The sequence below is a fragment of the Seriola dumerili genome, unplaced genomic scaffold (genome assembly GCF_002260705.1).
Source record: "Seriola dumerili isolate Sdu_G_001 unplaced genomic scaffold, Sdu_1.0 BDQW01000219.1, whole genome shotgun sequence".
NCBI lineage: Eukaryota > Metazoa > Chordata > Actinopteri > Carangiformes > Carangidae > Seriola > Seriola dumerili.
Genome location: NW_019174474.1, coordinates 8591301 through 8611734, shown reverse-complemented (window position 1 = coordinate 8611734; position 20434 = coordinate 8591301). Strand labels below are relative to the sequence as shown.

General features: G+C 40.5%; 2 protein-coding genes across 3 annotated transcripts; one reads left to right on the top strand and one right to left on the bottom strand.

Annotated features, from left to right (window-relative positions):
* Positions 1-396: 396 nt before the first annotated feature.
* LOC111228718 (protein C19orf12 homolog) lies at positions 397-2060 on the bottom strand. Its single transcript, XM_022754734.1, has 3 exons — positions 1965-2060; positions 1423-1583; positions 397-1212 (listed from the first exon to the last, which is right to left on the bottom strand). Exons 2-3 carry the CDS (start codon positions 1580-1582, stop codon positions 947-949), a joined length of 426 nt encoding a protein of 141 aa, XP_022610455.1. The 5' UTR covers position 1583; positions 1965-2060; the 3' UTR covers positions 397-946.
* Positions 2061-3428: 1368 nt separating this feature from the next.
* uri1 (URI1, prefoldin like chaperone) lies at positions 3429-11761 on the top strand. 2 transcript variants are annotated; one of them, XM_022754543.1, is made up of 11 exons: positions 3429-3796; positions 4833-4867; positions 7473-7551; positions 7838-7973; positions 9133-9224; positions 9315-9378; positions 9511-9715; positions 9820-10057; positions 10165-10316; positions 10406-10646; positions 10975-11761. In XM_022754543.1, the coding sequence occupies exons 1-11, from the start codon at positions 3725-3727 to the stop codon at positions 11161-11163; spliced, it is 1503 nt and encodes a 500-aa protein (XP_022610264.1). In that variant the 5' UTR covers positions 3429-3724; the 3' UTR covers positions 11164-11761. The 2 variants fall into 2 exon arrangements, with proteins under 2 accessions (XP_022610264.1, XP_022610265.1); XM_022754544.1 differs by lacking the exon at positions 3429-3796 and adding an exon at positions 3875-4088.
* The last annotated feature ends 8673 nt before the right edge of the window (positions 11762-20434 follow it).

Genomic DNA, 20434 nt, shown 5'->3' with positions numbered 1-20434 from the left:
TCCCACGAAGATTTCTAAAGTACTTATTTAGTATTTTACAAATAACAATATGTAACACAAAAGTTTAGAATTTACACAGTGTTTCACAGGACAAAATTTGAGAGTAGAAAATGTAAGTCAGCAACAGGACAAAAATGTGTGAAATGCAGAATTAAAAATGCTTCATTGATCCATAAGAGTTGATTTGACATAAGTGATCATACACATGAACTACAAGAGACCTCAGTACCATGTTATGTCTAAGGAATGTGCTTGTTTTAGGGACTTTTTCCATTTTAACGGGTTAGTGTCAAATGGACAAAATTACAATTATATACTAGTAATGGCAGCAGCAAAGATTGTCTCTGAACTGCCAAGTAGGATAAAATGCAAATGAAACTATGAACCAGTGAAAACTATAGTGTTTTTTGTTTTTATTGATGAAAGCATTTAAACCAATAAATAGTTTGAATTGACTCAGTGATGGCAGGAAAATATATTGTACACAAAAAGGCTGGTAAATTCCTACACTTCATAAATTCACACCAAATCAAAATATTTCACACAATCCTCTGTATTTAAATGGGACAGCAGACTGCATTTTGAGAGCAGTGCTTCACTGTAGCTGCAGTCAACTAGTTCATTCAGAGTAACTTTTATGCCAGACATGATCATCAGGACCATTAAAGGCTTAATAAATAAATAATTCCTTCAACAGATAATTGCACTTCCTTTCATACTTAACCCAGACATACAGCTGTTTTAATTCAGTCATGTGCTAACTTGCTTTTTAACCAATGTTACCTGTTACCTGGACTGTAACCATGTCTATAATATTGCAATATGTGATTTCACATTCAATCTTTCCAGCTTCATTAAAAAAAAAAATTGTTCACATTATTTTCAAAGACTCCATCCTCCAGAGCACTTAGGAAACATATCAGGTTTTCCAATGTTTCCACAGACACTAATCCATGTAGTGAACATCGGCCTGGAGCTCCTTGCTTATATACCCAAGAAGAGCGGCCGTCAGCTGCTGCTTCAGGGTGGTGTTGCCCATCACCAGAGCAGTAAGCTGGACCAAATCTGTCCACTGAATGTCTCCCAGGATGACCATGAGATCTTCATAAAGCTTCTGCTGCTGCAGAGGACTGAGCTCCATTATGACCTGAGGCAGCGGTTTGAATTGTCCACTGGTCAGCCAGCATCCCAGAAGGCCTCCAACAGCACCGCCTGCAGGGGAAGAGGGTTTCAAACTTGTGAAACTATGTTAAGTATTGATCTGTCCAACAGTCCAACAGATGTTTGCAAAAAAAAGTATTTCCTTCTCTGATGGAAGACACACGGTGGTTCCAATTTACCAGTATTCATGAGTGAGTCAAAAGGATTGTAAATATTTTTTAGATATGTTAAAAGAGCTGTTGCATTTTCTCCCCAACTTACCCACTGCAATACCGAGAGGACCCCCAACCAACCCCCCAGCAAAGGCCAGTCCTCCAGCTGCTGCTGCTCCCTTCCCTGAGCCTTTCACTGTGGTCTGGATCTGCTGATTGGTAGATAGCTCACAACACAGCTTCATAACATCATCAACACGATGACACATGCTGTGAATCAGATTTATAATAATAGGAGAGAATACAGAAAGTGCCACTGTAAGATACTTCACAACCTAACAATGAGCATACAATCAGTAATCTGGAAAATATTGTCAGTTCAAATACACAATCAATCATACACTGACATACATCATGCTATTTAAGATAGAGAGGACTAAACATGATCCTGCACATGCTGAATATTTTGGCGAACTCTAAAATATTTTCTAAAGCAACTACCACTTCTGAATAGTGAATTAGCACTGATTGCATCAGAAAGCATAGTTAGGCATAGGCTAACAATACAGTGTGGCATCTATAACCCCTTTCTACACAGTATTATCCATTCAAAGGCTGCTGTGGTAATGACAGTGAACGGTGTTAACATACCTTGCTGTGTTATGAAATCCTCATCAATATTTCTATAGCTTATTCTATGGTATTAGTTCAACTACGCTCTGTTTATCCGATTGATGCCTCCCCTGACTTCTGAGCTTGTATGACTATGGCCGCAAAGCTTTATGGGAACAACAAAAATGATGCGTTCAGGGACACTAAACCAGTCGCGAAATCTCTGCTCTTTGGTTGGATAACAATCAATAGGTACATACAACCAACGATATCTTCTATAGAACATGCAACAGAAAGTTACTGAAAATGATAAATTACGTATTTAATTACAGATGTTTTAAAACAATTTTTGACAGAGTTGATGTGTAGGATATTAAGAATAAGACAGAAATTATTCTAAAAGCACTAGCAGCAGCACATGTGTAATTTAAGAGCAATGCCTTAAAATCTACTTTGATTTACCAGCAGGTTTTGTTTTTTGCGGATGAACCTATTTACCTGACTACTTAAGGTGTTTGTTTTCAGGGGTAGCCTAAATTAAGAAATAATTCATTAAGACACTCTCAACCCCGTAATAATAGCTGAAATTAACAATTAAGGATACATTTGTTAATTAAAATCTTTATAAATTAAGATGGGTTGAGGGGTAGTCTCATACATGTTAACAACTTGGTTCTTGTTTCACAGTAGCCTTTGCTGTTGGTAATTTTGATATTTCCGAAAACAATTAAAAGCAACAAAAACAGCCAATGAGTGTCTGACAAGAAGGGGGCTGGGACCACGGGTGGATTATATTAATTTTTCTGAAACTAAAGTTGTTCAGCCCAATTGCCCCGTCTGAGCTCATGTAACACCCTATCTACCTACAACCGTGTAGGCCATTATACAGATATGTGTATGCTTCAGTATTATCTACTACAATGCTCGTGCACTGAACGGCAGAGCTACTATGTCACATGCGGAGGTTTAACTTTTGTAGTAAATGAATCTCTGTAAACGGTTGTGGTTGTTAAAGTGTAGCAGTGTGCTGATCGCTGCAGCTGCATTTATTCCGCTACAGTAAGACGACTGTTTATATTTGTGCAAGCGTCCACATTTACCCAGAGTACACCGGGAGACAGAGAGGAGAAGCCGCGTCAAGCTCGGTTCAACTCGCTGAAAAACGGAAAATACTATGTTCTGTTTTCAAAATAATAGTATGAAATAGGAAATCGATAGAGCAGCAATACAATGATGACATAATGATACAGTCATAGACTGCATGGATACAATACAAGCAGATCTGGCTATGCTTTAAGTTAAATTAAATATTGAATGCAGATGTTTTACTTGTAATGGAGAAATTTTGTTGTTGTTGTTGGTTTTAATTATTTATTATATGGCCAGTCCAACTTTATGTTAACTTGTGTTCAACATTGAGTGTTTTCAAAAGCGTTACCAAAGAGGTCTTTTATTTTGAAATCTTTGAACGGAAGTTCCATTTGTATTCCTGGAGTGTTGACATTGGACCGAGGTGTATGGCGCAGCGAGAGTGACGAGGAATATTTGCAAATCTTGGAATATTAAAAACGTGGATATTTTTGGAAATCATGCAGAAATCCTGAAATGAGAGTGTGAGATGATATCACTTCCGAAAGTGTGGATAACTATCACTGCCCCATTGATGAACACGAGCAGAACGGGTCTCAGGAATCGCTGCTGCTGCATTCATAAACACTTCTTTAGGACTCACAACAACCCCTGAGCTTTGTTTGGGGTCACAAAACACCACATATTCCCGTTGTGCATGTGTGTTGACAATGGCTGAAAAGGGTAATATGAATATAGAGCATCTCGGCGGAGTTGTCAGGCTCCGGGAGGAACACGAGAAGGTAATGTGCCTAGTTGACACCAAACATTTCGCTGGCTAGTATCTAACGTGCAACGTTAGCCCAACCACAGCCAGCTACTGGCCACGCGGTGGACCAGCAAGGGTCTTTGACCTACGAGTGGATCCGCTGAAGTGCCTTTAACATTTAATACAGACATGTGTGCACTAATTTTACTAATTCTTACACGTGTAAGTTGTGAGTTTGTTGTTGTGACTCCCATTTTCGAGAAGCTTCTTCCCTTGCAGCCACTCACATGTTCAAGTTCTTTTTTTTAACTGTTGCCTGGAGGAAGGTGTGTTTAGTTTCATTTCTATAAACTTCTGTGCTCTTGCTGCCACTTTCACTTGCAGGCTTGTCGGAGTTATTGCCCTCTAGACTTCGTAACTGAGTTAACGGTTTAATGAATTGCCAACAGCTAGCTAACAGAGAGCTAGCTAGTAAGTCTACCATGTCAACGCCCCCTCCCCCTTCCCTTAAAAAACATAGATATTGAAAGTCAGGAGGTCACAGTTTACAACAATTTTTGGGTTAGGAAAGTTGTTTTTTTTTTTACTTTAAAGTTGAAACTGTAATCAAAGTGCACTTTCTTCTAGTTACTGACCAATAATCAGATGGTTCTATCCTGAAATTTTATGCTGGTATTTCTCATTTTATGTGAAGGGCTTCAGACTGCAACAAACTGTGGAAAGCGTTGGTTTACATTAAAAGCATATCGTCATATATCACAGTGGAGGGGTGTTTGTGTAGATGTTCTGACCATTTGGATGTAGTTTTGACAAATTTGTTTTCCCTTTTGCTTTCCCTCTCCTGCTTCGCTGATTTGGTTTATTTTGCTGTGATTCTTTAACTTAGGCAAAATATTTATAATTCTTGTGTTTGCAGTATCAGTCACATTAAAGCACTAATCTGAAAATGGTTAAGAATTGTTAAACTACTAACTCTACCAACTTTAGGTTATTAAATCATCAGCACAAGAATGTGAAAATTGCATAGATTTCCAGCATATTCATATCGAAATTATTTGTCCTAAAAACAGGTGGTGAAAGACTGTGAAAGTCGGATTCAACACTGGTAAGCATTAAGAAAGTCCCATGTACTATTTTGGCAGTTGCATAGTGATAGCGATTTGTTTGCTTTTGAGTACACTACATACACTACAACAAAATGTGGTGTGCTACAGTAGTACAGTGACGTCACACAAAGCAGCAAAAAACAGCTGGTGAATACAGGTGCCAGTATGATAGCTTTTTCTGTGGAAATATAGAAAATATGTGTATCTGTGTAAAGAAAAGTCATACAAAAGCTCAGGATTAGCCTTCAAATTTGACTTGGTTAACATTAAAGATATATATAGATATAGTCCTATCCTGCACAAACCCTGATTATACAATACATAAATAAGTCACAGCCAATGTTTAGTTGGACCAGCAGTAGCTCTTCTGCACTTGTACTTGCTTGTCTCTGAGTAATCCAATATCTATGAATACAGCTAATTTGACAAGGAAATTGAATGATTGTTTCACTTAGAAGTGAAGCTCCTGTCATCATCTACTCTCCTTTCTGTCATTGAGGTCTGTGTGTTCATTCAGTTTATCATAATAACCACGAGTTTGGCTTCCAATTAATCAAGCATGATTCTGTGTAATATTGATGGCTTGCGTTAAGAGTGCCAGCTCTGGTCAAAATCAACAAATGAAACACTCCCTGACCAATCAGAGGCATTTGTTTCAAGTATGCCATAATTAGGCCGTTTATTCCTGCTTCCCAAACACAGTTGCAGTGGCAGGAAGGAGCATTTTCAGTACAACACCAACTTTAAAGGCCCTACACACCAACAGTGGTTTTCAGTAATGAACTGCCGAATGGACGAAATACAGTTATCTACCTTTGTGAACAATGAGTTTCGTTCCATTTTATGCCACTTTGTTAGATCTCTCCTCAGATTCAAGTTGGGGCAAAGCTATAGTGGTCAAGAGTATCATGGTAATTAAAACTGAGAAGCCCTACTGTCAGTCTTAAAAAGGCCTCAGCACCATGGTGCATCATACACATAGGTGTTTTCACTTCCTGTTCTTCTCAGGACTGTGTGGGCTTGTACAGACTGTTGACATCACTCCAACTCTCCTATTGGACTTGTTGGGCATTATCATTGTTATTGGTACATTGAGTGCAGTGGCCTCGCATAATTCTCAGCATACGTCTGTTCAAATGTAACCTGATGTCGCAGTCATATCCTTTATCAGAGTTATTATAATTATGAGTTTCCCACTTGTGAACAGCATTCCCACAACTTCCAAGTCATAATTACAACATTGAAACGAATGATATTTCTGAAAACTCAGATATATTTAATGATACGAAGTTCCTCTGAAGCAAACACCTCACATCAGCCAAAAACCTAGTGTCCATCCACCTAGAGTGGATATGGTATTGTCAGCGCACAGTATTTTAATCCTCACATGACCAATTCTGTATTCATACAGCAGTCTTAATCGTGAACGCTTGCAAGTAAAATGGGAATCTTTCCCAACTCTACCATCCATCCCAAATTATGTGGATGTGGCATTAGCATAGGTTTGAAGGCACAACAACTGACAACAACAACATGTGCAGATGTGTAAGGCCCATACAAGTAAACAGCGGTGACTTTTTCAATTTCAAAAAAGAGCAATAAAATACCATAAAAAAAATTTGTGAGTCCAGTTTATTGCAAATGGGTCCAAAAGTCCAGTATTCATCACAGGGGTTACTAACCACATTAACAATGGCTCTGTTCTAGTCAAGTGTCCCAGTAAGTTATGACAGTATAACAGTGAGCCAACATGAACAATAGTAGGACCCTGAACCTGAAATGGCAAAATGGAATTTAGCCATTGCCAATTTTGTTATCTACACCTGTGCTTTTCCTACTGTAACATGTCAAAATGTCTTCTGTCAAAAAGGTCTGTTTGTTATGACATTCAAAGAAGTTCTCTGTCTTTCTCACATCTTTATAAATATTATATAGTATTAGTAAAACTACTTTTAACACATGATAACTTATATTTAAAACTTTCTTTCTCAGAAAACTTTCTTTTAGGAGCGTGTAAAGGGAACAACAGTCTTCAACGGATTACTATAGAGCAACCAATTAGACTAATAAATCTCTGTTTTTCCTATGTTAAGGGATTTTGGATGCATAGTGCTTTCTTCTGCCTACAAAATAATTGCTGCAAGAGTAATTGGAAGTTATGCCAACATGAGGAGTTCATATTATGTACAAAGCTAACAAACCTCTGCTAACTGTATTTCCAAACTGCTTTGATGAAAGAGAGAGAGTAACTGGATACATTTCTGTGTTCTTAATCTGCATTGAAGATGCCATCATAGTATAGCGTACTCTGTTGTCATGACTTCCTCCGAAGTCTAAAGTTTTACATCGTTCTACTACAAATAACTACTAGCGACATCTTGAAGCCATTTTGGTTTATATCATGTCTCCCCTGAAATCTGCACTTCCCCATTACTCCATAGCTGTGGTTTGCTTCCCATTGTCCTGTTTAATTTCCCAAAATAAGTCAAACAAATGTAATTGGACAACAAATGACTTTATAATAGAGATGGAACTTTAGCAGGAAAAAAATACTAATTTGAAGAGTTCTTGGCCTAATGTCATTGTAAATCCATGAAATTGCAGGAACAAGGTGTCAGGTGACTATGAAGCCCTGAGTGACCGTCTTAAAACTCTTCCAGATCAACTGTCCTATGACATCATGGTGAGTGCTAACCTCACAAGAACAGAGAACACATACAGACTCATTTACTCTACCCCAGGAATTGGGGGTTAGTTTTAAAGTGAATTCCTGTTGCAAATGGTAAGTTTACCATTAACCTGTGTCACAAGCTTCTTAACTTTGCAGAAGCTGACCCTAAACATATACATTTTTACTACTGGCATTGAGAGTTTTATTTCTTCTTTTCTCCCACTTTCATGCCCACATTCTGCCACCTTCTTTCAATCGTTTCTGCTCTTCTTCCCTCTGCTCATTGTGCTATAAACAGGTGCCCTTTGGACCTCTGGCCTTCATGCCTGGGAAGCTGGTGCACACCAATGAGGTCACAGCGTTGCTCGGTGACAACTGGTTCGCTAAGTGCTCTGCCAAGCAAGCTCAGAAAATTGTTGATCACAGGATGAAATGTGAGTCTGTGTTCCTCTCTGTAAACAGATTGCTTTGTTTATTTTTAATGTAATCAATTGACACTGCTGGTCTTCGTCCACCAGAGGGTGTAGCTGCATCAAGTCTGGATGGCTTGTCTTAGCACTGAAGAGACAAACTTACTTTTAGCTGTGCCATGATTCAACATTTAACTGTGCGAGAAACTTTTGACTATATCTATGCTATACACAGACACTGCAAGTGTAACACTGTTTGTAATAACTGTACGGAAGTGCTGCATGATTTCTGACATCTGCAGGGCACTTTTTTTCACACGGGTGGAAGCTACAAGGCACATTTGTAGAACTTATTCACTGTTTTACTTTTGCATTCATTCATCACAGAACCCCGCTGTCCCTACCTCTGTTGTAAATCTTGGAAAAGCAAATCGCAACTTTTCCTCCCCTGTGGTCAAAGCAAGTCAAATCATTGCAACATTGTTTCTTGCAGAAGAATAAGTCAAATATATGTAGCTGTTTTTTTCCAGTGTTTTCCCTGCTGTTCATTCTATGTCTGAAAATCTCATATCAAGTCAAATGGGCCCAAGTAACGATCTCTGATGTGAACATTATTAGGGTGTTTAGTGAAGCAGAAATGTGCTGCCACAGCCCATCCGCAGCCGTCTGTCCCCCCACCACTACCCCCCTCCCCTCTGCCTCCTATCTCCTGACCCTGCCCACCCCGCTATTACAGAGCTAAGTGCTGTAATACAAACATAGCTAGCTGAAATGTGTCAGACAGCGGCTGAGTTGTCAGGCCTTCTGTGTTTGACCTTTCCTCACTTCCAGTTGATGCACTGACTGGAGGGGCTCCCGATCGCCATGGAAACAAGGGCCCTCTGCTGCTATTAGTAAAAGGGCTTAATTGTTGTGAAGATTTAATGATCCGGAGTAGTATTCAGGGCAGAAGATATTATGAACTGTTTGTGTCATCATTTTTCAATTTTTTTCCCCCCAACTTGTTTAGAATTTTAACTCTTTAGCAGCTGGTTGTCATTGCTGTGTTAAATGTTTTATTGAAATCTCTTGTAGCCTGCAGCCAGTTTTTTTTTTTTTTTTTTTTTGCACGATGGATTTTGTCAGTCTGCCTCCAACTCTGCATGCATTTTCATGATAATGCACCTTTTTTTTCCCTCTACAGATGTAAAGAGTGAACTTGACAATCTATCCAAGACTGTGAAAAACTTTGAAGCCAGAGTTGGGTTTGCAAAGGATTTGGAAACAATCTCAGCCGTATGTTGCATTACTACCAGTCATCTCACAGATAAGATATTGCATAAAGTATAAATGAGGACAAATGTATTGACCCTGCTTGTTCTTTAGAGTAAAGGGGACTATGTTGACATCAGAGAAGACGTCGGAAATAATGACACTGCTGTCATCAAAGGTATCTTTGTCAGTCTTTCCTCTGCCCTCATTTTATTTGTGCATCTTGCATGGTGCACAAATGAGAAGACAAAGAAAGCTTTAACCCAAACTCAGATTGACATTTAGTCTTCCATTTTGTCTGCTTTAACAGGCAGGCAAAGAATAGCTCACAAACCAAATTCTAAGCCAAAGCTGGATGCCATATTTGATCTAAAAGAGGAGGACGAGGAGAATGACGGAGAGGGCAGAGATGGAGGAGATGGAGGGAGCAGAAAAGGCATCCTGACTGAGGAGGAGCTTTGGGCTAGATTGGATGAACTGGAGAAAATGGAGGAGCTACAAGATGAGCAGTACAGGTACATGAGTACACAGGGGCCTGCTTTTTTTTTGCCAGTGAATATTTCTCAGTAACTTTGATCTGGTAAGAAATTGAAATATTTCATGGATTGTTTTCCTTCAGATTATCTGATAATGCAGATGTGAATGGAGAGGACACATCATCCTCTTCCTCAGAGGAGGAGAAGGAGGGAGATGCTGCTCCTCCTGTCAATGGACTGAGTCTGAAGCCAAGCTGGAGCTCTGTGCCCCACAGCAAAGCTCCAGCAAACGTGGACCGCAAAGAGGAGGACGATGACGAGGAAGAAGAAGGCAACTGCTTGCCTACCATCTTCTTCTCTCACACAGTCGAACCCAAGAAGGTCAGAGTGATAAAGCTTTTGCTCTTTTCTCCTCTTTACATTCTGCCGTTTAATTCTGTTTTGGTGACTTTGCCTTTACCTTGACCCGGTTCTGACTCTTGCCTCAGGTGAGGATAAACACAGGAAAAAACACCACATTGAAGTTCAGTGAAAGGAAAGAGCAGAAGGAACATTCAAAGAGGAAAAAGAAAAACGGACACAACAATGGACACTCCCATCACGAACTTCACAAAATCACAACACCAGCAGACATTTACAGGTAAAAAAAAAAAAAACAACACACTAGGACCTTAATGAATTATTGTTGAATTGCTTAGTGACACCGGCTGATTGTTGTTTTTCTCTCAGGTTGTTTGTGGACGTGAAGAACGGGGAACCCATCCCCAGAAAGTCCATCCTAAAGTCACGGAGCAGAGAGAACAGCGTGTGCAGCGACACGAGCGAGAGCAGCGCGGCAGACTTTGACGAGCGCCGGATGATCGGACGCAGCTTCAGTCACGACGAGGCAACGCACAGCGACACCAGTGACGGCATTACAGAGGAGGACAGTCCTACGGCGGTGCCACTGCACCCCGCCAGCAGATTTGAGGTAAAACACATTGGTTGTGTTATAATTTTTGTTATACTTCTCACTGTCTTTTTTATCTAAACAGATCCCAGTCAAGTTTCTTTGTGTAGTCTTCAATCACAGTTAGAGCGTGAAGGCCTCGGCTGCATACCTATATTATGAAACAGTTTATGAGAATGGCACCTCTGAGCCTCACGCATCTTAATGAGAACATAACAAAACTCCCACAGAAGCCTCTTTAAGTTGAAGTGGGAGCTGCCTGTGGTCAAACAACTCTCTAAATGTCAGTCACAGTAGGCAGTGTGAACAAGAAAACGCAGCATGAAAACATTTCTCTCATTTCTTCCAGGCCTTTTCAGGTACAGTGGTAGAAAAGGACCCGATGCCTTCAACGGTTCCACACCTGACCATCGCTCCACCGGCCCTGCCGACCATACTGGAGAGGAAACAAGAGGAGGTGGCGCCCGACGCGGCACCGCCCCAGCAGGCCCCGAAAAGGGTGTCTAAGTTTAAAGCTGCCAGGTTGCAGCAGAAGTGACTGTTGAAGAGCAAATATCCACGTTTCACAATAACTTTTTTTTAAAAAGAAAGCCTGTGTTTCTTTTCTACAGCTGATGAACTGGACAAACCATCCTCTCTTTTACTTTCTTTCACTCTTCTTTAATCCACTTTCACTTTTAACCACACACGGTTTCTGTCATTGAATAAAACTGTTCAGTGTGGAAAAAGTAACAGTAGCAATGTTACCAAATCAGTCTTTCTGCTTTTTAACAAGCTCCGAACACTTAGGTAATGCTGTCTCTTTTGCTTATCTGCTTCTACAGTATAAATGGCACTTCATAATTGTCCATGTTTCTGTTGGGCCTCTTCAAACTGATTGCTGTCATACATTCCCCTGTCTGCTGCTCCTCTGTTGGTCCATGCTGTTGCCAGTTTAGGTATGACTTTAGGCTGCCATAGCTGCCTTGTTTTGTTTCTTTTTCAAGTACTGATCATTAACCAGAATCAGGTGCCCGCTATAGCTCCTCCTTTTACCTTCTTTTGACCTGCCTAATGAATGTATGTACTCCTTTGTCACAAGCTTTGTGTAACAGAAAAAAAAGAATATTGATGGAAACTAAAAGGAAAATAAACGATTTTGGCTACAAGCCTCGTTTCCTTTTTCTTCTTTGAAAAAAAAAAGAAAAAAAATCTTTGCTCTTGATGGATTTCTGTTTCATTTTTCTTTAGCTGACGGTGTTTTATTTCTATCTCAATATCTTCATCAGAAACAATTTGGAAAGGTTTTCTCAAATATTTGCTAGACAGCATAGTAATAATGTGTAATGGTAACACATTTTTGCTTCTGATACCTAGTGTAAATTGTTTTGGTCTTTAAACAGCTATTACCAGATACTGACTGAGCTAATATGGTCTTTTTTATGAATTATTGTTACTCCTGGTGAATTTCCTGTTGTGCATTAAAATTTGAAGAGCTAAGTAAAGCACCAGCTCAAATTGCAACCAAACCTTCTAAGGGAGCAATAACATTTCATCAAAGTTGTAAAACCAACCAAACGCAGAGTGCCTACTCCAGTTAGTAAAAGTACAGTCAAACGACAGCCTTAATGGAAGAGAGGGAATTTCCAAGCCAACCACTGTGACAACAAATCAAGTTCAGTTCAGGCTCAAAAAACAAAATTGAACCGTTGAAGACCGGGAGAAAGTCTGGTTTGTAGATTACAGTTTGCAATTCTTGGCTGCAGTATGACTGTGCATGAGATAAATCCCCACTACAGCACATTAAATACACAACTGCTCAACTGCTCTATGAGTGCATACGTGGATGATGCAAGATGACTGCCATAACATCAATGGTTGAGGTGAAACACTTTAAAAATTTTGAGCTGTTAGACAGCATTGCAGCAACACCCTTGATATGCAACAGCACAAAAACAAAAAAACAAACTTTAGATAAACATGATAATGAAAATATCCTGGGATGGCAATGCTTCACCCACTCACCAAGAGAAGTGCAACTCTATTTTCTATTTTCTAAGTTGTGGCAAAGAGGAAACCAAATTGTGACATCAGAAAACACTAGGATACCCGAACATAGCTCTGAATTAATTCACTAATCTGATTCTTTTTAAAAAAGTGCAGTGGTGAAGGAAGTACTCAGATCATTTACTCAGTAAGCGTATCAATGCAACAGTGTGAAAATACTCCATTACAAGTCTTTAATTTGAAATTTCTCTCACATAAAATGACTTGAGTATTATCAGCAAAATGTGGTTCAGTGGCTTCTTGAAAAGCTCACAAAAAAAAAAAAAAAAGTTCTACCACATGAATTTGTATTCCTTTTTTTGGACTTTCATTTTTTTTGTTGAATATAGGATGCTTTCACCTGTTTTGGGCCTTGAATGGTTCAATAAAACCATCTGAGAAGTTCAGAGGAGAAAAATGCCTCTTTGGTTGAACAACTCAGACATCTGAGACACGACCAGGGGCCTCAGCTAGACACTGCGTTTTTGTAAGGGAAATACTCCATTAAAGTCTGAGTACCTCAAAATTGTACAGCACTTGTGTAAATATACTTTGTGTAAATGTACTGCACTTCTCAGCACTGGTGAAGTGTAGAATAGCTGCCAGACAGAGCAAAAAGTGTGTATAAGACAAGATGTGTGCACGTTTTTATTCAGCCTCATATGACTGGACTCAAAATGAAGAGGAAAAAATTATCAGGTCATATCTTGTTTATTGCTTTTGGGTTATATTACTGGTATTGCTATGATTGTTATGATTGGATTTAAATCTAAACAGATGTAAAAAACACAAATTCACTGTTAAACAGGATCCAATATTTTTTTCAAAATTCCCTCACAGTTGACATAAGTGGTTTATATTTGCTTATTCATTTATATGGTTTAACTAATTCTTTTTTTCTGGCCTCCGACAGTTTGGTATAACCTTTGAAAATTTGGACCTGCTTACAAAAATCACTTTTAGGCCAGGTTAACATGTTATGTGGAGGAAAGTGTTTTACAGTGGATGTGAAAAGACCATAGTCGTCGACTGAACTGTATTGTTTTGGACACAATTTAGATTTCTAGAGGGCCAACTCATACACACAACTGTACCTCATCTTACCCACAAGTAGCTTTAATTAAAGCTGCGGCTTGTGAGTTGAAAGGCTATCACTCCTCTTTTAGCTAAATGGTGGGAGTGCAGGTCTCTGATAAGAAGCTTTTAAACAGGTCCTGAGGTGACTCTGCCCCCCCACTTCCCCTTCATCAGGATTATTTCTCCAATATGAAAATCCAGGTAGCATGAGACAGATTAGGCAATGCTTAACATGCTAGCGTTGTGTTGGTGAGACACAGATCAATGGACTTATGTAGGTTAAGCTGTGAAGGTATATGCTGGAACATAGCAGAACTACATTTCAAAGAAATCTAGCGTACGAACTATGTAATGGGCTGGAACACAGGCGAGATCTCCATTTCAGGGATTAAGAGGGATTTTAAGAGTTATGTGATGAAGGATTCAAGCAGGTATTGTTGTCCAGACAGGTGCTTTGGCCTGGAGGGGGGGGGGGGTGGGGGTGGGGGGTAAGAGTTACACTTAGCTCCAAATGTCAGACAAATGCATTGAACAGCACCCAGTGTGCTAGCCATCTGCTTTGCTGTAATTTCACCATAAAGATCTAAGTTTCTTGTACCTACATCATTTACACTCGTGGCCCATAAGAGGAGCAGGTTTTTGTTCCTTACTCATCCCACTAATGAGCCTCAGGTGGAAATCACAGGAGAGAAACACATGATCCATGGTGATGTCACAGCTCAGCAACTTTGTCACACCTCACACTTCATCAAATTCCCTCAAAGAAATTCAACAAAATTTAAGAATCACACCAGGCATGTAGATGTTTGTTTTGGCTCTACATGTCTTTGAAAGGACATAACAAAAAACAACTTAATATTCACCAAAAAGTTTGGACAATGTTTATACAAAATCATTATTAGAGCAGAAATGTTTAGTCAACTAATTTCAAGTCAATCATCAAAAAAAGTTATTTTAAGTCATTTTTCAGACAAAAACATCAAATATTGTCTGGTTCCAGTTTCTCCAATGTGAGCATTTGCTTCCTTTATCAAATTAAATATCTTTGGGCTTTTGACTTTTGCTCAAACAAAACAAGCAATTTGAAGACATTTCTTTGGACTGTGCTAATTTTACAATGTTTTTCATAGAAAAAGCATTTAATTAGTTAATCGTTGACAGGTTCATTGTTGATGAAATAACCACTAGTTGCAGCTTTAATTGTTCCGTTACCACCTTTGAAAATAGATGGACTGCTTAAAATAAAAGTCTGTAGGTTGTTACCGACTGGCTCTAAGCCGGCAACAAAGAGGGAGGCCACACACAATCACTTCAAATCAAGAAACGATTTATTTAACTCAAATGAATAAACAAAGTAACCAACCAAATGGTGTGTGTAAGTAAGAAAGTCATCAGTCATGTTAGAAGTGTGTGGATGGGTGAAAATATGGTGTAGTGCATGTTGTAAGATGTAACAAACCAAACAAAGAGACAGGCTGTAGAAGCTGCAGCAGGCCCAGCTGAGAGAGGGAGACTACCTGAGGGGTGGACCTTTATGCCTTTTGGGAGGCCCTACCAAAATGGGCCGGTATTAACTAACCACCCTCCAAACTCCACCTTCCAGCCAACTCCCATAACTGCAGGAGAAGAGTGAGGCAACATGCCAGGAGAATGGAAAAGGGTCATCACACCCCCTCCCTTAAAATGGGGGTCCTAACTAGATCCCAAAAAAACAACTACAGCAAGAAAACAACTTACATTTCTCAAATAATAATAACCAAGCTAAACAGCTTAAGGTCCTTAATCCAAATCCTCCGGTATATTAGCCTTAACCAGGGGAACGCCATATAAGCTATATCGTATAAACTTGTTCATATCCATACAACCTGCAAGTAATCGTCTCCCAAGACCGTGAAATGCCACATCCCTCGGCAACCCTGGTACCTAGGGAGCAGTTTAAGAGGTGAATCAGAACAGGCAGGAAGCACACAAGTCAACTTAAACAGGCATAGCTCAAGACATGGCATCAGCAACTGTGTTCTCATCTCCCTTGACATGACGGATGTCTAAATGGAAAGGCTGGAGGAACAGACACTAACGCATAAGACGCTGATTTGGGTTTTGGAGAGAGTGGAGGAAAGTTAGAGGGTTATGATCGGTGTACACCACCAACGGATTTACTCCACCCCCAACATAAACTTCAAAGTGTTTCAAGGCCCAGATGAGTGCCAGTGATTCCTTTTCCATAATAGAGTAGTTCAATTCATGCGAGTTGAACTTTTTAGAAAAGAAACTCACCAGACAATCGATACCCTTTTCATTGGCCTGCATGAGTACAGCACCAGCTCCCACCTTACTAGCATCCACATAGAGCAAGAAGGGCTGGTTCATCTGAGGAGCTGCTAAGACAGTTGAAAGCTTCTTGACAGTGAAGAGACCATTCAAATTTAACCTTTGGACTAAGAAGGGAAGTGAGCGGAGAAACCACTGTTGAGAAATTTTTGCAGAACCCATGGTAGTAACCCACCATTCCCAAGAAACAAGAAAGTTCCTTCTTGGTCGTTGGCATGGGAAACTGATCAATTGCTAACACCTTAGCCCTTACTGGGCACACCTGCCCAACTACCTTACCCAGGTAGGTGACGGTTGCCTTGGCAAACTCACATTTTGCCAGGTTAACAGTGAGCAATGCCCAGGGTAACTGGTCAAACAGGGCCCAGATGCGCTGAAGGTGATCTTCCAAGGAGTCGCTATAAATCACAACATCATCCAAGTACACAGCACAGCCCACCAATCCAGACATCACCTTGTTCATTAGGCGCTGGAAGGTAGCTGGGGCATTACGTAAACCAAATGGCATAACTGTAGGAATACAAACCACTGGGTGTAATAAATGCAATCTCCCTAGCTCGAGGCATCAAATGAACCTGCCAGTAATCTTTAAGTAAGTCAAACTTACTGACAAACTTCACCAAGCCGGAACTGGTCCACGTAATCCTCTATATGTGGAAGTGGAAAAGAGTCAGACTTGGTAACTTGGTTCACCTTCCTATGATCAGTACAAGTACTACAGTACAGTACTAAGATGACCTGTACGCCCCCCATAGGCAAGGAAGGGCGGACTCCCATGGCCACATCACCTTGGACCAGGTCTGAAAAAAAGGATCAATTTATGCTGGGAAACTGAGAAAACAGTCAAACCCATTCCCTGAACAACACAGGAACCAGTGTATCTCTGAAGAAAAAGGTAACACAGATTCCACAATAAATGAATCCAGTGCCCCTGAATCCCTTAAAATCTTTACAGGCACTTTCCTACCACTCCCAACCAGTGAGACATAACCATCTGACACAAATGCAGCATAACCAGAGTCAATATCATCCTTAGCTGAAAAATTTGCCTGTTCCTGTTCCACAACTGGAACCCTCAAACACCAACTTTGAGGAAGAGGGCTTCATGTGTGCCTGCACAGAAGCAATGGCACGGGCTCTTTCTTCTGCATGAAAAGACACAGCAGCCCCAGAGGATTTTGCAGGTACATAGACAGGGTTAAATTTTTTCTTCAAAACTGGACACTCATTTCTCCAGTGTCCTTTACCACAACAATAGTTACAGATGCAGTTAGGGTCCAACTTACCCCGTAAACTATAACCTGCTTTAGCTGAAAACTTATCTGTCCCTTCCGACAAAGACTTGGTGGGAAAAAACTCCCACAATGGTCTCCCTGCTGCCACCATCTCCACCACCCCGGCTCTCACCAAAAAAACCTTTATGGGTCAAGACAAATTCATCAGCTAGTTTGGCAGCATCAGAAACCTTGCTTACTTTCTGTTCATTGATGTAAGTAACAACACGATCAGGTAGAGTATTTTTAAACTGCTCAAGCAAAATTAGTTCCTGCAATTCTCTTAAGGTTTTGACCTCAGAAGCAACACACCAATGGCTAAAATGAGTGGATAAGTCACGAGCAAATTCCATGTAGGACTGCTTCTCTTTCCTAAGAGATCTGAACCGCTGACGATATGCTTCAGGTACCAGTTCATATGCCTTAAATACAGCAGCTTTAACCAACTGATAGCTACCACTATCTGTAGCATTCAAGGCTGAGAAAGCTTCCTGGGCTTTACCAGTGAACACACATTGCAGTAGTAGGATACGCTAAGCATCAGACCAGTTTCGAGCTTCAGCTAAATTGCTCAAACACAAAAAAGATGTCAGGGTCCTCTTCATGAAACTTTGGAATTAACCGTAAATTGACAGCAACATCAAATGCTGGAGTGGGAGAAACACACTCCTTTGGTTCCTCCTTTGGTTCAGCTTGAAGCTTCCCCTCACTTATAAGGTCCAATCTATAACGCTCTAACTGTAACTTTTGTCTCAACTTCTCTACCTCCACAACATTCCTTCGTTCCTGTTGCAGTTTTAGCAGGAGAAGCTCTTTCTGTTGCTTAAATGTCAAAGCAGCCCCAAGCCCAGTCCAAACAGGAGCCACCACTTTACCTGGCCCACTGACCCTAGCAGAAACTACATCAGACACACTAGCTACCCGGGCACTGGCACCCTCCACTGAAACAGACAAAATATTTAACTCCACCAATTGTGCCTTCAACGTGGCCAACAACTCCTCTTTATTTAGCTTCTTAGAAAGCTAAACACTGTAATATTCAGCCACTTTAAAGAGCTGTTCTCATTTGTAAGAGTTAAGCAAATCCTCAGATGAAGACCAAACAAAATCATCAATTGAAGCCATTTCACCACCTTGGAGCACCTTTTCCACATGAACGACTCAATAAATCAACCCACCCCAGATAGGCAAAGACTACAAATTAAGACAAAATTTCCCACCACTACACAACAGAGTTAACAGGCTGCTTTAAATATTGAACCCTATCCCTCTGGCTAACTGTCTAACCAATACTAACTAACTCACTCAACCCTAGTCTTCATGCAGGTCAGCACCAGGATGGATTAAACACAAGGCCCAGCAACCCAGTTAACTTCCAGCATGCTGAAAATCACCTAGACAGTCCTGGTAGTGCCCCCGAGCACAGCTCTAACCGCTTACTACACAAAAACAACAAAGACAGCTAGTGCCCCACATTGCTTATGCCCATCAGGAATAAGGGTTCCAAATAACTCAGAAGCCTTCAAAACTTACTGGCAGTTCAGGAAAATGTGTAATATTTGCAGGCCAAGATCTATGGAGCAACACTCTCAGTGGAATACAAACAGTTAATCCACAAACCCCCTAAAAATACCAGAGCACCAAAATCTGTGTGAAACATTCCCCTAGAGAAACTTTACATTGCCGGTTTCCCAGCACTAACCATTGAGTATCCCGGACGAGCCCCCATTTGTTACCGACTGGCTCTAAGCCGGCAACAAAAAGGGAGGCCACACACAGACACTTCGATCAAGAAACAATTTATTTAACTCAAATGAATAAACAAAGTAACCAGCCAAATGGTGTGTGTAAGTAAGAAAGTCATCAGTCATGTCAGAAGTTCTTGGATGGGTGAAAATATGGTGTAGTGTGTGTTGTAAGATGCAACAAACCAGACAAAGAGAGAGACGGGTTGTAGAAGTTGCAGCAGGCCCAGCTGAGAGAGAGGGAGACTACCTGAGGGGCGGACCTTTATGCCTTTTGGGAGGCCCTACCCAAATGGGCCGGTATTAACTAGCCACCCTCTAAGCTCCACCTTTCAGCCAACTACCATAACTGCAGGAGAAGAGTGAGGCAACATGCCAGGAGAATGGAAAAGGGTCATCACTAATTCAACTTCCAATACAAGAAAAAACACAAAATAAAGCATAAAAATGATCACCTGACCTGTCCCAATATATTTTTCTTTCATGTTAACTACAGCAAATCTTCACCACAACATCAAGACCAAGGACCTGGTGCTGTGTTGGTGTCTTTTATGATGGTTTTTGCTTTATTAAGGACTTCTAATAATGTGCAGGAATTTCTTGAGAGGAATATGTTTGGAATGCACTCACTTACTTGAAATAAGATGGCTCCTCCTTAACTTCCTTGCAGGATTATGTACAGTGAAGGTCACATGGATGGGAGTGTGATAAATGTTACGAGCATCCAGTTAAGATTCCGTAATAGAGCCATTTACCAACTAAAATGCAGAATCATAGAGGTATAGTGATCCTTTATCCCATTATATGCCAGCAAACAGTTTGGTTCCATAAAGCTTAGGGGTAAATACAACATACAGGATCAGCCCGTAGAAATCTGAATCATTTGATGTCTATATATAGAGAGCAACGTCTCTATCTCTATGCTGTTACATGTTCTAACAGAAGTTTTCAAAGAACATAAAATGACTACTCTTTGCAGGTAATCCCCATACCAAATTTGACACGCATAACACCACATAATACTTTCATATGCGTGAATCTCAGAGGAGGGATTGATGATGTCTGCGTCCTGGAGACGCCAGTGCACATTTTACGCACGGCGCCAGTCTGTTACACTTACACACCAGCGGCCAGATGAGGGAGACATACGGCTTCGGGACATGTCGAAGTATCCCGAGTAATTTTTATAAGACAGATTTCATTACCTCTTTCCTCAACTGGAAATACTACAGAGCAAATCACACCGCTGCCTTCGTCCGGAGAAAGCGCTTAAAGGTTTTTTTTATTTTTATTGAGTTGTTTTTTTTTTTGTATAGAGGAAACGGGAGTTGAAGGGGGGAGAAATCTGGGTCCGACT